This window comes from Cibotium barometz, chromosome 31, assembly GCF_041138505.1.
Source record: "Cibotium barometz isolate CiBa-2024 chromosome 31, ASM4113850v1, whole genome shotgun sequence".
NCBI classification, from domain to species: domain Eukaryota; kingdom Viridiplantae; phylum Streptophyta; class Polypodiopsida; order Cyatheales; family Cibotiaceae; genus Cibotium; species Cibotium barometz.
The window spans coordinates 6,958,192-6,979,255 of NC_141076.1; the positions used below are offsets into that span (position 1 = coordinate 6,958,192).

Below are 21,064 nucleotides of genomic sequence, written 5' to 3' on the forward strand. Positions count from 1 at the left end.
ATCCGGCTTGGAGGAGCTCATATAACTGTTTTTCTAACTCGCCCTCTAAAGTCTTGGAAAGACGATAGGGAAACCTACTAGGAGGATCCGATCCAGGGACCAAATCAGTGTGATGGTCCTCAGGGCGAGAGGGTGGGAGACTGGGCGGGAAATCGTCCCTGAGCATAATGTCCTGATGTTTGGACAAGAGGTCTGCTAATTGAGGGACTGAAGATGAGATGGATGCTACCGATGAGGTAGAGGCTATTTGAGCACAAACATAAAGTAGTGCTCCTTTTGCTCCCTTGCGGATAGCTCGTCGAGCCTGGAGATGCGAAATCAATAGAATACCAAGAATGCTTCTATCCCCACGAATCATGACAGGCTCAGGAAAACCTTTACAGATAGTAAAAATGTCCTGCCCCCAATCGGGAATAGGCTTATACTGACACAACCATTGAATTCCTAAGATCATGTCACCCCAACAGAGGCGAGACAATGAAATCTCGTTGGAATGAGGCCTTCTGAACATCAAAGGCAAACCAGGTGTGAACCTATCCACATCCAGATGATATGGGACTAATGTGCAGCTCATTTTGTTAGCCAACTAGGGAGAGATGGCGTCTTCAGAACTGCCCATATCGAATAGGACTACAAACTATCGGCCCTTGGCAAAGCCATAAGCTTGAATGAGGCTTTTCTATGCAGCATCGCTCTCACCCTCCTGCTTTAGCATCAAATACCACGGATGGCATAGGATGCATAGAAGGTAAAAGTTGAACCGCATTGGTGGTAGTAGGCGGGGCTGGAGGAGCTAGGGAGGCTGTGTCACAACCCTGTGTTTTTCTCTGGACAGTATGTAGGTGGGCACGGGGACATGGTGGACAGTGTGAATGGCATCAGTTTGGAGTTGAAAAGGAAACCCATGTGTGGACAACCCCAAGTGTGAAGGGGACAAAGAGATTTTAATTAAAAAGGTTTTATAACCTTTGGTGGCCCAAAAGGCTATTTTGGGGAGGCTACTCTACTCTTGGAGGATACGCCTATTTCTCTCTCTTGCTTTTTGGAAAAGGCTGCTGGCAGGCTGCGCTGGAACTCATGCAGGCGCTGCTGAATACCAGCCGCCGCTGGTTTGCTTTTTGGAGAGAGAAGATAGTTGGCTGCTGTACTCCCGAACATACGCGCAGGCGGCCAAGGGCTGGTTGCTCTGGGGACATAGGCGACACAGTGCTGAATTGTGCGCCTACTCTAGCTGGCTAGGAATCGGGCAGCATCAACATGTGTGTTTTCTCTCTTAGAAAAGGGGCCTGGACAACAGGTTGGAAGGAGACACAGGGCTGTAGGCGGCTGTAGGAAGTGCACAGCCGTGTGGGTTTCTCTCTTTCCTTTACATACTTGTGGGTTCTGAACACATGAACATAGACATCATGCCGATGGCGTTCAATGGATGGAACTTTCAGCTTCTCTTTGCTTTGGTTCACGACTGTTTTGGAAAGGGTTTATGGACTGTTTCGTGGCAGTGCATGTGGCTACGAACATGAGCAATTCTGGGACTGTTTTGAGATCAATTTGAGGACTATTTATGGGCTGTTTTTGGTTGGCTGCAAATTCAGCTATGTGCTTGGGTTATCGACTGCAAGTACAGGTCACTTGAATGTGTTTTTTGGCATGGGAGTGATGCAAGCTCGCATGGCTGCATGCTCATGGAGCAGATTGTTTTCTTCCTACTGGAAAGGAAGAGAGGGACCTACAATTATGGGCATCTCTATGTTTCCAAATGTTTCATGAGGGAACAGGTGACTAGATGTATGCCGTTGTTGGCACTGTTGTTGAATGGTGCTATGAATGGTTCTGTATGAAAACAGGACAAAAGTTTCAAAGGGAAACAAGCCTAAGGGTTTCATGTGGAAACAAGTCGTAGGTTTCTCGAGGAAACATGTATTTGGGTTTCTCCAGGAGATAGGTCACATGCAGGCAGAAGGTACAGGAATGGACACATGTTTGGTACAGCCTTGCTACTGATTGGGCAGGGGATAGGGAATCCATGACAGAGATGGATAGTACCCTTGGAAGGTAGAGAGGGTTGGTACAGGTGTGTCGACTATATGGTATGCTGTGTTGTGATGCGAGTTCTCTTTTGGGAAGCCTTACCACCTCGTAAGCAGCACCACAAGCAGCCCGGTACTCTGCCTCTATGGACGACAAGGCAATAGATGGCTGCCTCTTACTGCTCCATAAAACTGCTCCTGAGCCAAGGGAAAAACTGTAGCCTGATGTCAAGGTCTTCGTGTCTGCCTCTCCTCCCCAATCTAAGTCACTCCATCCGTGAAGTCTGACTCCATCCATCAATCCCCCTCCTGTGTAAAAGAGTCCAAGATCCTTCGCATGCTGCAAAAACCACAAGATACGTAATCCTGCCTCTCCCAAAGAGTCCTCTGCACACATGAGCTCAACGGCCTCATCAAGAAGCTTCCCTCCAATCTGGTATGCATCAACCAAATCAATGAACCATTCTGCTTCCGAGTCAAGGAGACATCATACTGCTCACAAGGATCAACACCTATTACGGTGGGATGCCAAGTCCTGGAAACCTACTGAACACAAGGCCTTCGGGAACCTGTAAACCACCCCCTCTGGATCTAGAACCACAAAGCCTGGAGAATGTACAACATCCACCTCCACCTGCAAGTAATCAACTGTCACCTGCCTGGCTTTCCAATAGGTCCCCGAAGAAAGAACTTCCTCATCTACAAGAGTTTCTTTGTCCCAAATACTACGAGACATCAGAGGATAGGTTACCTATAAAGTTTCCTCTGACTGACGAACACAAGAACTACCAACAAGTACTAGAAAGTTCCTGCCAACTACTGCCATCATCTGGTAAGCTATCCACCATCTAGTCCCGGAAAACCTGCACCTGCAGCGTATCCACACTTAAGTGGCCATTACCAGACTGCCACTCATCACAAAATTGAGGACCTAGGAGAGAGAGTGCTGAAAGTTTGTAAACTCCATTCTCCACTTCGCCTTCCCAAACTACCTAGCCTGTTGCCTTGTCCCGGAGAGCAACAAATGCTCATCAACAAACTCCACCCGTATGCCACTCTTGCAAACTTGATGCACTGACAACAGATGAAAACCAAGTGATGGAACATACAACACCTGGGAGGAATGCTTCCCCCCTCTGCCATATCGGGAACTATCTCCATCCTGCCCTCACTGTGAACCCCAGGGATAGTGGATGTATCCCCAGTAAGAATGTGACCAGAATACCTGCAGAGATCCTGTAAATCTGAACGCGAAGGAGTCATGTGCCTGGAAGCACCACTATCTAGAATCCACTCCCGAGTATCCGTAAAGCGGAGAGTCCTCCTACCTCCTCCCTGCACGAAGAAAATGAAACATCAGTGTCCATAACCTCCAGGTGCACAAAAGCTGGAGTCTTCACGGTTACTGCTGAGGATTCTCCACCCTTCTCGGTGCTCCGCTTTGGACACTGCCTCCAATAGTGGCCTGAAACCATCCCCTGATAGAAACCAGAGTGCGGTAGACTAGCAGTCACCCGTCCACTTGTAGTCTAGATTTGAAAACAAAACAGATTGGAGCTAGAGTGCCCAAATCTGAAAACAAAGCGACACCAGTTAGCCCCAAAGCTTGGCGCCCCTTGCGGTATTTCTTTATTCAATTCCAAAAATATGAATGGCTGAGTACAACAAAAATCAGCCAAGAGATTACACCTGTATGTCCAATCTGACGGCCCACAATTCCCTCTTAGCACAGAGGATCTATGCACACAGATCTGTGTTTCACAATAACACACTGTGCCTCCCTCTGATCAGCCAAGACCACTAAGCAGGGCAGCCATGAGCATACATCTGGCATAACTCAAGTACATGATTCAACATCTCAGCTCATACATACATGTACTGTCCAAACTCTGTCTCAACCCTTGTCAATTTGCCATACCCCTCCCCTCACAAGGGGCCAGATAGCTCATATCTGCAAAACAGACATCAAGCAGTAGAAAGAGAGATAGATGAACAGAAGCGGAGCTTACCAAATTCAGCTCGTGAATCAGCACTGGAGGAAGCAACGGTACCAATCTGTACTTGCAGGCACTTATTTCCACAACCCTGCTTCACACGCATGCACGTACTTGTCTGTACCCTCCTCCTTGTGTTCACTTCTATGCTGTACTTGACTATACAGATCTGAAAAACAGCACTGTACTTGTATGTACTTGACTGTACGGACTGTTTCTGCAGAAAACCAGAAGTAGCTGCTTGCTGATGTGCTGCTCGTTGCCTGCGCCGTCTGCAACAATGTTGCCCAGCACGTGTACTTGCACCAGAACTGGCCGTACAGTGTACTTGCAGAAAGTACAGAACTGTACTTGCAGTCGTACAGCCTGTACAGCCTCAGCTGTGCAGCCGCCTGTCTCTGTCCCACAGCTCTGTACCCTCTCTGGTTATCTGCGCTGCCTGTCCACAGCAGTACCTGCTGTTCGTACAGCACTATACGGCTGCTGTACGGCTGCTCCAGCACACAGGTTTCAGCAACAACAGCTCCCCTCAGCAGTCGACCAGAGTTTTCTTCAACTTTTCCACGCATGTACACAAGCGCATCAATCCTCCACGACTCCTTTTCCCAAAAAGAAGAGAGAGGGAGGAGAGAGAAGCACACACTCCAAAAGTGGAGTGGCCTCCTCCCCATAAAAATCCTAGGGCCCCCAAACTTTAAAAGTTCCCTAGGGCCACTAAGGCCTAGGGGCAACTTTACTAAACATTAAAAGTTTAATGTTCTAGTTCCCCCCTTCACACCTAGGGATGTCCACACATCTTTAACTCTATCCGGGCACCCCCCATGTGAATCATTCAATATTCTGACTCTGCAACCACCATGCCCACACTTGTGTTGTTCCATTTTCACAGGGCCATGACATACCCCCTCTTGAAAAATGGCAAGCGTCCTCGATTGCATTCTGGTGATAGAGCAAAATATCCAAAGTGAAATATACAATATGGCAAGATCAGCGTCCCAATCTCTCTAAGCCATACACATGTATCAACATTCATTGCAAACCAATGGCATAGTAATAGTCCAAGTTGTATACCACTGTGAACCATACATATCCACAAAATCTCATGTGACTAGTACACATATATCATAGAAGTCCCATAAACAGATGTACTATCAGCCTCAGTACCTTCGGGTGAGATAAAAACTGCACCAAGCGACCTCTAGATGTCATCTGAACCTGTCTGTATCAAGGGAGTGGAGGTGCTACCCCCCTCTTGAGCATCAGGTAATGCTCCAAACCCATGCTCTGCTGAACCTGAATGAGCCACAACAAGAGTCAGCTCTAACTCAAAGGCATCGAGATAAAGCTGCAAAACCTGAGGTGAATCTGTTAAGTCACCTTCCTCCATCCACTTCGCATCCATCGATGAATAGTTCTTGAACTTCACAAGATAGCGACGGGAAACTTTACCTCGTACCTTCCTTTCTTTATGTGCCAGTATCTGCTCTGGAATCAGAACCTCATCAAGTTCCTCAACTTCCGGCTGAGCCTCATCTGATACATCCTCAGGCACATCCCCACGGAAAGGTCTAAGAAGACTCACGTGAAAAGCATTGTGAATCCTCCAATGATCTGGTAACTTCAAACGATAGGTTACCTCACCAATCTTTTCTAAAACCTGAAAAGGCCCATAATATCGCATGCTCAACTTAGGGAATAAGCGCTCTTTACCCTTCATCTTCTTGAGTCTAGCCTTTTCAAAGCGCAAAAGAACCCAATCACCCAATGCAAACTGTAAATCACGTCTGTGACGGTCTGCGGCTTTCTTTTGCTTCTGCTGAGTTTTCTGGAGGGCCAATTTAACTCTCCGATAAGCTTCATCCAAACTCTCCACATACTGATCAGCCTCAAAGATCTTATCCTTTGTATGCAACAAGGTAGGATCAAAACGTACGTACGGATCCAATCCGTACCGTACATCCGTACCGTATGAGGATCCGTACGTACGGATCGATCCGTACGCTTTTTTTTTTGTGGCGTGCCTGCGTCTTGCGTCTCGACTTTGGAGGCCGTATGACCTCAACCTTCCGGTAAGAGCTAGCCGCCATGCTCTCTCCTCTCTACAGTCGCACTCTCTCTCTCTTCGCTACTGTCGCCCGCTGCCGCCTTCTCCCTGGGCCGCCCCCTGCTCACTACCGCTTCAGTTCGCCTCTGCCCTTACCGCTCCTGTTCGCTTCGCGCCTCTGTGCGTAGCCGCCCTCTCTGTTCGCCATTGGCGCCCAGTACGGCTGGAAATATAACTCACCCACCCTTGCTCAGGCCCCCACCAAGGCAGCAACATAACTCTCTCTCTCTCTCTCTCTCTCTTCAAAGCCTTAGTCCACCATCTGTGGACGACTCACTTGTGACAATGTGACTTGTCTTAAGTAATAAGTATTAAGTATTAAGTATGATTAACTTATTAAGTATGATTGACGACTTGTGATTCTAATTTCTCACTTTCGAATTAGTAGGTTTGTGACGTTGTGTCTCTATTTCGAAAGTTTTATATGTCAATGTGGACATGGACTGAAATTCTATGTAGGTGGCTGAAATTTCCGAGATTTTATGTATTTTTACCAATGGTACGTATTTTTACGTACCTTAAATTTTTTTTCCGTACCAAACAACGTACAGTACGTACGGATCCGTACAGTACATAACGTTTGGTACCACCTTGAATAGTAGCCACAACAACGGGATGCAAACCAAAAAGCAAGTGCGGCAGCAGTAGCTGAATAGTAAGGGGGCAACCATGCAAGCACCTGAGCATGGACGGCCAAAAGATGAGAAGGAAGCAACCACCCACTGGCCGAACATGTTGCCTTATGCATCACCTCAAAAGTAGCCAACTCACTCACTCTCTTATTATCTTGAAGCATTTGTAGGTTCTAGGTAGGACATGGTCTTTCGTAAACAAGGTATTTTGAGGATTGTACAGTGCTTGAGATGATGCAACCTTGTAGTAGCAAGAGCATAAGAGATAGGGTTGAAAAATGCACACTAATGCAAAAGTAAAAGGATAGATATATCCTGGTATAGGACAACATCAGGAGGCAAGAGATAACTTCAGCAAACACACATAGTTGCTGCCCCTTAGTGCCTCAGTGCACAGAGAGCACGACCTCCTCCACAAATGGCAACGATCTCCTCCGTAGGCAGCATGCGGTGACTTCTTCCACAAACATCTCTAGTAGTTGGCCTCATAGGAAAATATAAGGTTTTTTTAAGAGCCTTGGTGTAAAGGCATCACAAAAGGGATAAACATGTGGGCAATGCACCTCAGCATCAAAGGAACATTCATCAACAAATCAATGTCCAACTCCTCATCAAGGCTCTGCTTGGAAGAGCCACTAGATTCACTATCCACATAAGAGTAACATGTCGATAGATCATGCATAAAAGATTGATCTACCTTTTCCTTTCCTTTGCATGATACACATGTACCAACACTTATAGCACCGCGAGATGATGCATCCACATTCCTTACATCTGCCCTTAACCTACCTGACCAATGACTAACATTGGATCCACTGTTAGAAGACTCTCTAGGTCTACTAAGCACCTGATTGGCATCATTACTTCTTACATCTCCATCTTCTATTGCCTTCACTGGTGCATACCTACTCATCTAATCAAAGACAACATCTATGCGCTTTACTCGCATCTCACGAGTGATAGGGTTATACTTCCAAGAACATTTGCAAACAAGGAAGTACATTTCATTCTGAATGATTTAAATTTTTATTTTGATCAGTAAAATTCTTTCCAAATGTGATGCATTCATCTGCCTTTTAAGGGGGCTTGTACACAAGTTTGTCAAAGAAACTCAATAAAGAAACATGCTTGCTCTCGCTTTCCCTCATGTCTTGGATGCTTTCACAAGGGTCGGACAATTACTTAGCATTTCATGACTATTTTCGACTCTAGTGGTTTAAGGCTATGCTATATTCGTCGCAGAGATTTTGGGTTTGAATCTCTGTATCCCCTTGAGAATAACATTTGAACTAGTTGTTCACATGTGGATTGCGTGAAGATGGGTTGCTCGATATTGTTTTTGTAGTGCGTTCGAGATGTGCTGGAGGTCGTGAGCTCGAATCTTTGTAGTTCCATGGAATTTTGTAGGTGTCGCAAGCTATACAACATCAAATGAAATGCTTGAGCGAACCATGGGAAATTGGGTGTGATGTGAGAAGTAGGTTGTGTGTGACATAGTCTAGTCATGTAATCTCCACATGTGAGATAAAGGTTGTATGTGACATAGTGTAGTCATGTGAGATTGTGTGTGTGAGACATAGTCTAGTCATGTAATCTCAAAATCTGTCTATATATTTTGGCCTTCAATAATTCTCTATATATATTGGTGCATATAAGCCTTATTATACATATGCCTTATTTATGGAGCTCCCCTCCAATCATTCTCTTTACATAGTGGAGGCTATTGGAAGTACAACACCATGAATTACAAAAGAATTATGAAATTTATGGTTCAAGGAGTGGGGGGAAGATGGTGGCATGTGTGAGCCGGTCGTCTCTTTAGGGTGGCCACCTTGTGAGCTTGCCGAATCGAGTTGTGTTTGATGATGAACCAGGTGAGAAGAGTCTATCGCTGGTGTTTATGCAGAAAGTGCCGGCGCTTTGCTTGTTGATGATGACGACTTCTCTGCAGCAGAAGAGTCTAGGTTTCCTATCTGGTTGATGGGTCTGCATATGATTTAGAACCTACGCTCTTCTGACAGTGGTGGGTCTTTGATGCAGATGAAGGGCTCCGACAATTTTCTGACCGACAGACTCGCGACGTCTGTGTCAATTCTCTGCCCTTCCGACACCGGTCCTGTCAACGTTGAGCTAATCAATTAACCTTGTCCGGGTCAGTCGCCTTCCTTCCTCCCATCTACTGCAGTAGTCTGTTGTTTCTGTTCGCCGGATTTCCTGATAATGACGGAAATATTTCGGACGATTTTGCAGACACCGACGGAGACCGTCGCCACTCGTGCATTCGTGGGAACCTCGTCAAGTACGTTCGTGGGTCTTTTCCTACATTTCCGTCCGTCGCCCACCAACAAGTTCGTAACCTGACTGACGGAACGGCAAGGGTTTCGGCATGAGATGAACGGTAGAAAATCGACGGCAACAACGCCCATTCCGGGACAGAATTTAAACCTACATTGATAGGTTGAACTTCAGAAAATGGATACGATCGGGCTTTCCTCTTCCGGCGTTGTCTGGCACCCGTCTCCTCTGTCTACGTTCGCCCACAAGCGCTCTCCGCCATGCCCGCCCAGCTCCGCCCCTGCAGGCGCCCTATACAAGTACTTTCAACCTGGGCCTTCCCTTGGCTCTTTCAACGAGATCGAAGACCATGAACTTCTGGAGTCTATACCCATTGAAGATCGGGCAGCCCTTCTACCCATAATTCGAGTAGCTTTTCCTTCTCTGCGGCATTCACTGCACAGCCCCTTTACTGCATGGCAGACTTCTCGCCCAGAAGTGGGAACAAGTATAATGGGCAAGGACAAACCTTCCGTTTCTACTACGGATGAATCTACACACATTGAAATGGCCTTGCAAGCAAACAACCCATCTGTGGAGGACAGCCCATCTCTTACTGTGGATGACTCTCCCCAGAATGCATTGATCATGCAACTGGGCAACCCATCTATGGCGCACAGCCCACCTAAGTCTATGCATAAACCTGACCAGACTGCAACGATCATGCAATTGGGCAACCCATCCATGGCTAGTATTGTGCACAAGGACAATCCATTTGTTTCTGCAGATGACTTGCCCCAGAATACGTCGCTAATTCAGCCGGGCAGCCCATCTATGGAGGATGATCCATCTGTTTCCATGGATAAACCCAGACAGATTGCAACGATCATGCAATTGGGAAACCCATCCATGAGTAGTATTGTGCACAAGGAGGACAACCCATCCATTTCTACGGATGAATCCAAGGTGGGCAACCCTTCTATAGACAGTATTGTGCACAAGGAAGACAGCCTATCTGTTTCTGTACATGAATCCAAACCGATCACAAGGATTATGCAGAAGGGCAATGCTTTCATGGCTAGTTGTTTGCACAAGGAGGATAAGGAAAACAACCCATCTGTTATTATTGATCAATTCAAACAGATGGCAATGCTCATGCAAATGGGCAAGCCCAGTGTTATGCATAAGGAGGACAACCAGTCTGTAGATTACCCATCTCTGTCTATGGATGAACCCAAAGAGGGTCCGACAAACATGCAAATCAGCAACCCATCTCTGGTTTCGGATGAGCCCAAACATCATTTCATTCCTACTTGTCCGTCTACTTCTGCAGATGTTTGTATGGGATGGATGATGCAAAAAAACAGCCCATTTTCGTCAACGGATGCTCTCAAACAGGTTGCAATGAGCAGGAAAACGGGAAAACCACTTTTGAATATGGGAAGAATGGTTATGCATAAAGAGGACAATCCACCTGTGTGGATAAATGAATGCAGACAGACTGGCCCGAGCACGGAAATGGGCATTCCACCTTTGGGAAGAATGGTCACGCATAGAGAGGACAATCCACCTGTGTGGATAAATGAATGCAGACAGACTGGCCTGAGCATGGAAATGGGCATTCCACCTTTGGCCGTGGATGAACACAAACAGTACCATTTTATTCCCACTTCTCTTTCAACTCTATCAGACCCATTTGCTTTGATAGATGAACCCAGACAGGAAAGTGAGCTTGCAAGAATGTTGCAAATGGGCTACCCAACTGATGAACTTGACAATGAAAACACTACCGAAGCATTGCAGTACTATTTCAATCCTGCTGCTCCTGCTACAGAAGGGCTTTACTCCACACGTGCTTCTAGTCCCCAGTTTCATGAGGAGCTTGGACTTCGGCATCCTGCAGACTTCTGGGCTAGAACTCTGGGGATCCCTTCCAAAGAGGACAACCTAAGATTTGAACCCATAGCATCCATGCTGACAGATGATAAGCTTTTACACTCTATTTCTCTGGGTTGCCGTGACACAACAAATTCTGCCCACTTTGCAATGCCGAGTTTGACATCTGCATCATCAGACACCTCCACAACTTCCGGACAGGCTTATGAATCTGGTGAGTTGGTTCATGAGGCACATTTTAATGGTCTTTCAGGTATTGACAATGGAAGCCCTCTCTTTGGGAGTGCCAATTACAGCAGCATTGATGGCATGACAAGCCTTTTCACAATTCCTGATAATCCTATGATGACTTCATTTAATTGTTTATCGTCAGATGCCTCTAGAAATGCCTGGATGCAAGGACAAACTGAGGCTGAGCATCCAGCTGATGAATCTGATGAGTTGATTCATGTGCTGCATTCTGATGGCCCTTCATCTTCTAACAGCAGAAGTGCGGTTTTAGAAACCAGGACCTCCAAGTGCAGCAATGATGTTGATGAGCCTGAGATTCTCAAAGCTCAGGCCTGCCCTGGGTCTATGCAGATGGTCACCTCAGAGCATGGAGGAGTTGGCTGTGTTGCCCACAGTTTTGCTGAGGTCATATGTAAACGAAGAATAGCCATCATGAAAGCAGTTGGCAGGATAAGGTGGGAAAAGAAAAAAACAAAATATCAGGGTGTCCAAGCAGGCCATAAAAGGAAGTGGTGTGCAGCCTTCTGGGAACCGGGGTATAAAAGGCGGAGAGTTTCAGGTTATGCTATGCATCGAGTTGCAAGAATTGCCCAGGCAGATTCACCCTTGTCAGCAGATTTATGCCATCAAAGGAAGCAGTGTGCAGCGGGTAGGGAACCGAGGTATAAAAGGCGTAGAGTTTCTGGTTATGCTATGCATAGAGTTGCAAGCATTTCCCAGGTAAATTCACCCTTGTCAGCAGCTTTATGTCTCATGCTCTTGGAATCTGGAAGCCATGGTGTGACTGTCTGTGAGGCTTTGAAGAAGTTGCTCAAACAGGGCCATTCAAACCTCTTCACCTCAAGGCAGCCACGAGCAGTACAGGTCAAGGTGGCCCTCAGAAGATGCCCTGATTTTAAAGAGCTCCCCGGTCGCAGGTTTGTTTTGAGGAGTTCCAAAAGAGACAATAAGGAGGAACACAATATTGAGGCTGTTCAACATAAAAGTCCTAAGATGTTTATGCCTGATGTTGCTGGCTCTCCTAACGACCTAGCATGTACTGTAGATGAGCAAAAGCTTGAACAATGCCACAAGACAGATGGAAAGCACCGGGGGTGTTCCAATGATGCCACTACAGGCCTTTCGTACCGTGGACACCATAGCCGGGGCCAGAGCAAGACCAGAGCAGATCAGTCCCCAGGAATATCATCCTGTACAGACATCAGAATTACAAAAAATCAAACCCCTGTTGGGAAGAAAATGTCTAAGATGGTTGCTGAAAATGGTGGACATGAGATTGAGAATCACGGAAATAAGAGAAGGCTTTATGTGAGGGCTCGCCAAAACCTAGTAACATCAGGAGGATGCTCAGATCAGCTGACTGGTCATGCTGCTGGCCGCTCTGCTTACTCAAGTAAACATGAACAACATCACAAGACAGACAGAACACAGTGCTTTGGTGGTGATACTGCAACAGGCCTTCACCATTATCAGTGCCAAAGAGAGACAATAGGAAAGGGTCAGTCACCAGCGAAATTACCATGTACTGACAACCAAGGCCACATATCCCAGAAATCTGACAAGGTAAGAAAGTCTCAAACTATGGCTGATGGCTGCTCAGATCAAAGCGGGCAACATTCTGAAGAAGAGAAGGAGCTCAAGCTAGAGCGATGTCACAGGAATGATGGCAAGTATTGGCAATGCTCCAGGCAAAGTGTGCCAGGATCTATCTACTGTGAGCACCATATGAAACGGTGCCACATGGGAAGAATGAAGGCAAGTGGAGGGGCTGGACACTTTGCAGCAGTAAGAAATTCAAAGCAAGTGCTGCAGGTGTCTCAAGCATGGACCTTAAATGCTGCTGCAGCCCATCGTGGCAAGCGGACCAGACAGAAACAAGATGTGGCAGGGGCAGACAAGCCTGCAAAGGGAAATGCACAGGACGTTCATGTGTCAAGGCATAGTCACAAGCTACCATCCAGATCAAAGAAAAGAAGTAAGGACATTGGCATTGAAAAGCTAACAATAGGTGTAGAGGTGAAGCGAGAAGTGCCAGCTTTAGGGATGGGTACAGTAGCAGGTCCCGGGACTGCAAACTGTAGAAGGAAGGGGAGCAGTCAGCGGTATGAGCATGCAAGTCTACAGCAGATTCTGCAGAGGTCAGTGTCCAATTGTGACAGGACTCGACTGACTCAATATAGTTGTTGTGCAGAAGCAAGACACATGAAGCGAGCAGGAAAAGCCTTAACTTCAACGGGGACTTCAACAGCGTTGAATGCTAAACCTGAAGATGAACATGGTAAGGATCGGCAGAAGCTGGAAGGGCATTGCAGGACTGATGGAAAGCTGTGTCAATGCTCTCCGCTGCTATGCAGGCCTGGTCCTCAAGCGAGAGGTAGGGCAGTAGCCAGAAGGCAGCAGAAGTTTGTTTTACAGACAACACTAGAGAAGAAGGTTGTTGCGAACCATGCTGGAGGGTCTCCTCTGCTGAAAGGAAAGAGAAGCCCTAGTAAAAGAAGCTATGTGGGTCATGCCAGGGAGCAGTGCCCACAGCAAACTCATATGACTCGTGACTGCTCCCAGGGTGCCCGCCCTGACTTGGAGGTGCAGGGTGTGGGACGGTGTGCCAGGAAAGATGGAAGGAAATGGCAATGTTCGAGACATGCTAAGCCTGGCTTTAGATACTGTGAGCATCACCATGCTTGCATGAACAAGAAGAAACCTCAAAAGGTATGATCCATCTACTAAAAGTTGGAAAGAGCTGGTGTGAGGGGGGTTTCTTGCCTTGAGACTGCCAATTAGGCACCCTGCCTGTTGTTTCAGGAATTCAACTACATAGTATAGGATACATACCATGTGATGAGAGTACATGGAGGATATATATACCATGTTGTGAGACTACATAGAGTGTTGATAAAAAGAGATCTTGTGTGCAAAGTCAGGTACCTGGGTAGTAGTTAGGTTGGCTCTCTAGAGCCTCAATCTTATGTTACTGTGCTGCCTTTCATCAGTAGACATAGCCATCACAAGAATGTGAAGGTAACACAAAAAGGTAAAGTCCCTAGGAAAACATGGCTTCTGGATGTGCTTTTATCTAGAAATGATGTTTCTTTCTCATTAGGTTCACCCACCTATGTATGCAAACAGATATATGATTAGTTTTCGTAATTTTACGTAGAATGATAAGTCCCCTTTTGCTTCAATTTCTTGTCTTCCTCTCTCGTCTTCCAAGCGGATCACAAGCACTATTCTGGAAAAAAAATTGAGTGAACCTAGCATGAATCCTTCTCACCATGGGTTGAAGAGGAAAAGGTAATTTTGAATGAGCATTTTCTGCATACTTTCATCTAATTACTAATATTTTTTGAAAAATTGGAGGTGACATTTTTCCTTCTCCTCTCCGGATGAGCCGGATTTTATTGAAGTTGAGCAGGCTCCATGATAAAGAGAATGTGTCTTTTCCCTAATCTTGATCACAAGGGCCAATTTTCGGAGCTGGCAATGGCTGAATTGGTACTCTCTCTCTCTCTCTCTCTCTCTCTCTCTCTCTCTCTCTCTTTAATTTTTATTTTAATGGGGTGGTGCTAGGAGGAACACACACCCCCTTTTTCATTCCTTTTTGTGGAGTGAGGGAGGGGGGTGGTGGGTGAGAACTGGACCCATGTCTGGAAGGAGGAAGGGGAGAGGTTGGTGCCTTATCCACCTGGCTATTTTTCCCACTCCATGCAATCTCTTACCTTACAAGGCCACACACACACACACACACACACACACACGAACACACTGATAATGTAGATCTTAACGATTGACCAATTGAATAGCTTAGCAATTGTGATTAGGAGTGGAATCCAATCTCAAAAAATAAGCTTAAAGCTCCATTCAATGTGGATTAGAGTGGGATAGTTAATTTTGCTACACTTGTGGGCTCACATCTCTAGGCTCACACCTATAGATTCATGGATGTAGTAGGCTTATGCCAGTAGAATCACATTTGTAGACTCACACCTCTTTTGTATGAACTAGGCTCATAAATTTGATTTTTATGAAATAGGCCACCTAGGCACGGATTTTTTTATAAAATAGGCCTATGATAGGATTGGTGAGTAACTATTGGTCAAATAATCAGAGTTAATATCCCAATAATTACAAAAGATAAGAAATTTCCTTGGAAATTATAGATATTATATGACACGAAAATCTTCAAAGGACACGAGTAGGTATGTAATTATTATAAGTCTTCAAGGCTGTTATTGCCTAGTATGATATTAGGTTTACCTACCTTTAGATTCACATCTATTGGCTCACGCCTCCAGATTCACATCTCATGTCTCTAAGCTCATGGTCCATGTCTTCAGACTCATAGCTCATGACTCCAAGAAGGATGTTCTTCTATCACATTGAAGAAATCCCCAAGTTTTCAAAGATTTTGACATTTTTGAGAGTGGCTAGAGGCACCCTTTGATGACATACTTTCAATGATAATAGAAGAAGACCGTTCATTATCATTTGATTTCCATAACTTTGTCTGTGTAGTACCAATGTCTTTTCAGCTACTTTTTTAGGGAGCAAGACAAACATGTGTAGTTACTGCAAGAAGCTTGGTCACATAGAAGAAAGATGCTTCAAAATGATGGCAAAGTAATTGGAAAAATAGCATTGAAACTTAGTAATTAAAGAAGAAGAAGATCATGAACCAAAAGACAAGGCATTCACAGTACCCGACAATGGTGAATGAGGAAGCATATGATTGGGCCTTCTAATTCATCATTATACCGGCAATGGTGAATATTTCCCTCAATGAGGAAGATTATGATTGGGCCTTCAAATTCATCTTATGAGTTCTTTGCTCGAGAAAGTCTCCCAAAAATTGAATTAAATATTTTGTGTATTTCCATTTTTTATAATGAATATCATTCCCTTTTTACCCGTACTTAGCAAGGGAGGGTTGCCTTGATGTAGGTTGTCATAGTGGTTAATAGTAGTTAAGCTCTTATATTAGGATCGACATAAGAGTTGAGGTGTTGGCATCACTATCTTCTTTTGTATGAACACCCTCTTTGGGTGTGAACAATTGGTTTTGATCAAAAGATAAGGCTTGATGACTATTAAAGCATGCACTTAGGTGGTTCTATTACAATGAGAATCATTTGAGTTGTGAAATCTTTCTCTCTTGTTTTCTATTATATCTCTATCTCCCTCTTACTCTCGCTACCTCTCTATCTCTTTGCATTGACTCATCATCTCATGGTTTGAACCTTCATCTCTCTCTTTGCACATGCTCCACTCTTGGACCTATACATTCTGACCCATTTAAATGCTAGGGCTTCTCATTTTTCACCTTGTTGGGTGCACAATTGTTGAAGTATAATGAGAAGTGAGGAACAAGCATCAATTAGACACATGCTAGAAGAGGTAATGAGGAGACATAATAAGAGAGAACATAAACACAATGCTAGAAGTATAATGAGAAGTGAGGAACAAGCATCAATTAGACACATGCTAGAAGAGGTAATGAGGAGACATAATAAGAGAGAACATAAACACAAGCATGAGTCATTTCACATATATGTATGTAGACAAGCTTACTAAATTAAAACATCACCACCATCAAGACCCAAGGAAACCAAAATTCCATTACTAATACACATCAAGTAGGAAAGCAATAAGCTACAAGAGTGAGGATAGCTCTAACATCTAGGGAAACACTTTGGCTCAATATGCTAATATGCTACTATGTGTCACAACATATCTAATATATCTTAAAATTCCTTACAAGTGAGTAAGAGGGCTCCTTATATAGGGATTTCTCACCCTCTTCTCGAGAATCACATTAAGAGAGAGAAGAAGCATTCAACTTTGGATCGCCTAAGCACGGATGTCACTATCACATGCCCTTCTCCGCTATACCCAAGACCAAATGACATCTGAAAGTGCCCATGATCAAGCTCAAAAACTAATTTGAAAGCGACTAAATGAACTTCGTGTTAGCTATCATTTATAAGGGAACAACAGTCTCTAGAATCCTAGATGGTGAGTATAAACACCAAGGATTACTTGTTGGCGGCATGGGGAAGTCCACCACTCACAATCACATGCCTTGTGGTTAACCTTATTGATGGGAACATATGCAAACCATTAGGAATCTTGCAAGATGCAATGTTTAATGCTAAAGGCAACTGAAACTTAACCAATAGTGGAGTTAGAGTTCCTCTAGAAAGACCACTTAGCTACAGCCTTGATTGACACTCCGCTAGTCATAATGTTTTGTCTTGGGAGACATGGACCTTATTATGCTACCCACTCCATCGCACCATCCACAACTACCATCATTGTGGTAAAAAATTCCCAATCCATGACCACTGTCGATTATTTTAAAGTAGAATTTTACATAGGAACTAAGTTTGCAGCTTGCAAGTCTATCCCTAAAGGTATAATGAAAGAGAGCATCCTCTGTAGCGGCAGTAAACATTTCCCAATCCATGACAGTCGATTTTTTGAAATCAAAATTTTATATAGGAGCTATGCTTGCATCTTTTGCAAGCATATCCTTAAAGGTATAATGACAGATAGCATTATAATGGAGAGGGGATGGATTGCTGTCATTGTTTAAAGAATTGAAACACTCAAGCTTCCTCACAGGGGATGGTTACTGTACCGTTGATGGATGAGAATACCCTGAACTATCAATATTCCAAGTTTAATCACCCAATTACAAGCACAACCAATTATAGGAGGCCATCACCTTAGGCAACCCTAACACTTAACACTCCTCTCACCTTGCCGACCACCCCCTCAAATCATTATGGAGATCCGAAACCTTGCCAGTGAAGATGAAGACCGCTCCCCAAAAGTCAACCTCAACAACCTTTCATGGAAGGCATGGACACATGCATCCTTGTCAACACAATGATACAAGGACGTGGTTCTCAGCTTGGGATGGTGGGTTAGGTTTTAGTGCCTCAATTAGACCGTTAGGGATAGTAAATGAGGTGTTGGACTTTATTTCATCTTCTGATTCTCCGTGGATCGAAGAGAAAAAACTTTCTTTTAGACACTTGTTACTACACATATGGGGTTTGTGGCTTTTTATGGACAACTTTGGAGGTAGATGCTTTAGCATTTTGTGTAGCCTTTACCTCTTTTGAAGCTGGGTCTCTTTCCTATTTCTTGAGGTGCCTTAACCTTATCAGTTTTTGTATATTTAGTTCTTTTGGGGTTTTTAGGAGCATGTGAATCATTTTTTGTTTTTATTTTTAAGACATTCTCCTCGAGGATGGTCACTGATGAGGGAGCTTGGTGGAGGGAACTTTTGTTGGATATCCTCTCTCTCTACTTGAACACTTTCTCTCTACCTATTCCCACCACCATCTCCGCCCACCACCTCCCAACCTAGCCTTGTCGAGGCCCCTCCACCACCAATCTTTCTTTCTCTATCTATTACCATCTTCCCTTCCTCTCCTCTCCTCTCTCCAACCATCCCGCATCTTTCCATTGCTTTTCTCCCTCTCTCTCCCTTGTCTCACTCTCCCCCCTCTCTCTTGTTCTCTCTCTATATCTTTCTCTTTCCTCACTCTCGCTATCTACCATCCCTCTCTCTCTCTCTCTATCCATCTCTTTGCTTACTCTCTATATCCTCCTCCTCTCTCTCTCTATCCATCTCTTTGCTTACTCTCTATATCCTCCTCCTCTCTATCTATCTATCTATCTCTCTCTCTCTCTCTATCCTTCTCTTTGATCTCTCTCTATCCTTGTCTTTGCTCTCTCTCTCTCTATCCTCCCCCCCCCCTCTCTCTCTCTCTCTCTCTCTCTCTCTCTCTCTCTCTCTCTCTCTCTCTCTCTCTCTCTCTCTCTCTCTCTCTCTCTGTGTCGCTCTCCATCTCTTCTCTCTCTCTCTCTCTCTCTCTCTCTCTCTCTCTCCCCCCTTCTCTTTGCGCACTCTTTCTCTCTCTATCCATATCTTCCCTCACTCTCTATAGCCTCCTCTCTCTCTCTCTCTCTCTCTCTCTCTCTCTCTCTCTCTCTCTCTCTATATATATATATATATATATATATATATATATCCTTCTCTTTGCTCACTCTCTCTATCCTCCCCCCCTCTCTCTCTCTCTCTCTCTCTCTCTCTCTCCTTCTCTTTTCTCTCTCTCTCTCTCTCTCTCTCTCTCTCTCTCTCTCTCTCTCTCTCTCTCTCGTGAGGACACACAGAGCACCATTCTACTAAACAAACCTTCACTCTCACTCTCTCTCTCCCTCTCTCTCTCTCTCTCTCTCCTTCTCTTCTCTCTCTCTCTCTCTCTCTCTCTCTCTCTCTCTCTCTCTCTCTCGTGAGGACACACAGAGCACCATTCTACTAAACAAACCTTCACTCTCACTCTCTCTATTCTCACTCTGCATCACACCACTAACCATGTCACTCACTCTCTCTCACACATAGACATCATGTTTAGTAAAACAGAGACACTATAGACTTCATCCACATAGTGCAGAGAGCAACACAGAACAATAATGAAATGGCAAGTTTGCTCTTAGTTATATTCCAAAAGTATTGCAGATTAATACAGAGCAATTGCCCAACACACAGACTACCATTTCATGAGTACTATCACTATAACAAGCTTCATGACACAGCTGTCAACTATTAGTTGAGAGCCTACAATGATTGCATCCTTCATATATTCCTTCTATCAGAATGTCTATCTCTATTCTTGTCTAACACCGTATCTCCCTTGTCCCTATTTGCAGTGACCAGTTGCCCTTTTACACTGAGTCTTCTTGTTCTCTGGTGGTTACAGTTCGCCACCTCCACAAATGCGATACCAAGGTGGTGCTCACGACATGTGGAGTGGATTACCTACGCCTTCTGCCACCCATTGAGCTGTTGGGCGCAACACCTGGCACGCCCGGGGCTTGAGCTTTTGCTCCTAAACTAGTGTCCTTGACAAATTTCTCTTTGAATCTTATAAACATTTCTGTGGGAGTATGGTATTTCTGTGGGAGTATGGTCCGGGATGTATACATCATTCGCATAGGTGTGCTTCTGTATTGTCTTTGATTTTTCTTCCTATTCTTCTAAGCAATCTAGACCCCTATTATCGGTTTGTGGTGTCTTTTGGTCAAAAAATTTCACCACCGAGTGGAGTTTGCCCTAGGATTTTTTTCATATTTTGCTAGATCATCTGAAGGTGAGCTTTGCACCTTTTCCGCTTTCGGGTTTTCGGTGCCCCACTTCTAGACATTCACACTTGTAGGTGGTTGCATTCTTGGGTGGAAGCATCCTCCTTCCTTCCGGCATGTGTGAGAACAAGAATTGTGAGCATGGGTGTTCTAGAGGAAGAGGTTTCTTGGTATGCATTGACCTTATTCTGTCTGCATTTTGAAAATATGGTGGTAGCTCTTTGTTAGCTCTTAGCAGCTCAGAGAACATCACATGTGAAGCTTCAAAGAACGGATTGTCCAAGCTGGCCCATGGAGCTGCTGAGCTGTTGACCAATCGGTCTTTCAGGTTCTCATTCTCTTTGTGTAGGGCTTGGTTGGTGTCATTCAACTTCCAGACCTCAACTAATAGCCCCCGGCACTCCTTTTTGGGTACTTTGAGCAACAACATTTTTTGTGCTTTCTGTGGTGGCTAGCTCTGCATCAGCCTTTACCTTTGCAAGTTCTGTTTGGAGTCTGGCCAGTTCTTCCTTTGCTTCCTTTAGCTCTAACTTCCATTATAGCCTTGTCTTCTGGGTCTGCTACACCCTTTCTGCCACTTGCTTTGCCCCCTCTATTTGCATTTGGAGGGCAGCTCTGTAGTTTCCCAATCTCCGGGTCCGTCATTTTTGAGGTAATTCTCATTCTCCAGCTGCATTTCTAACTCCAGTGCATTCAGCTCATTGATGGTGTCCATTTCAAATTTAGTGCTCCTCTCAAGCTTTTGTTTGTACGCCT

The 21,064-nt window shown here is 44.9% G+C and overlaps 1 protein-coding gene across 1 annotated transcript; it reads left to right on the forward strand.

The window, feature by feature from the left end:
• The first annotated feature begins 8,532 nt into the window (after positions 1–8,532).
• Positions 8,533–14,245, forward strand: LOC147620453 (uncharacterized). The gene is made up of 3 exons (XM_086824675.1): positions 8,533–8,631; positions 8,798–8,909; positions 9,008–14,245. Exon 3 carries the CDS (start codon positions 9,230–9,232, stop codon positions 13,871–13,873), a length of 4,644 nt encoding a protein of 1,547 aa, XP_086680801.1. The 5' UTR covers positions 8,533–8,631; positions 8,798–8,909; positions 9,008–9,229; the 3' UTR covers positions 13,874–14,245.
• Positions 14,246–21,064: the final 6,819 nt, after the last annotated feature.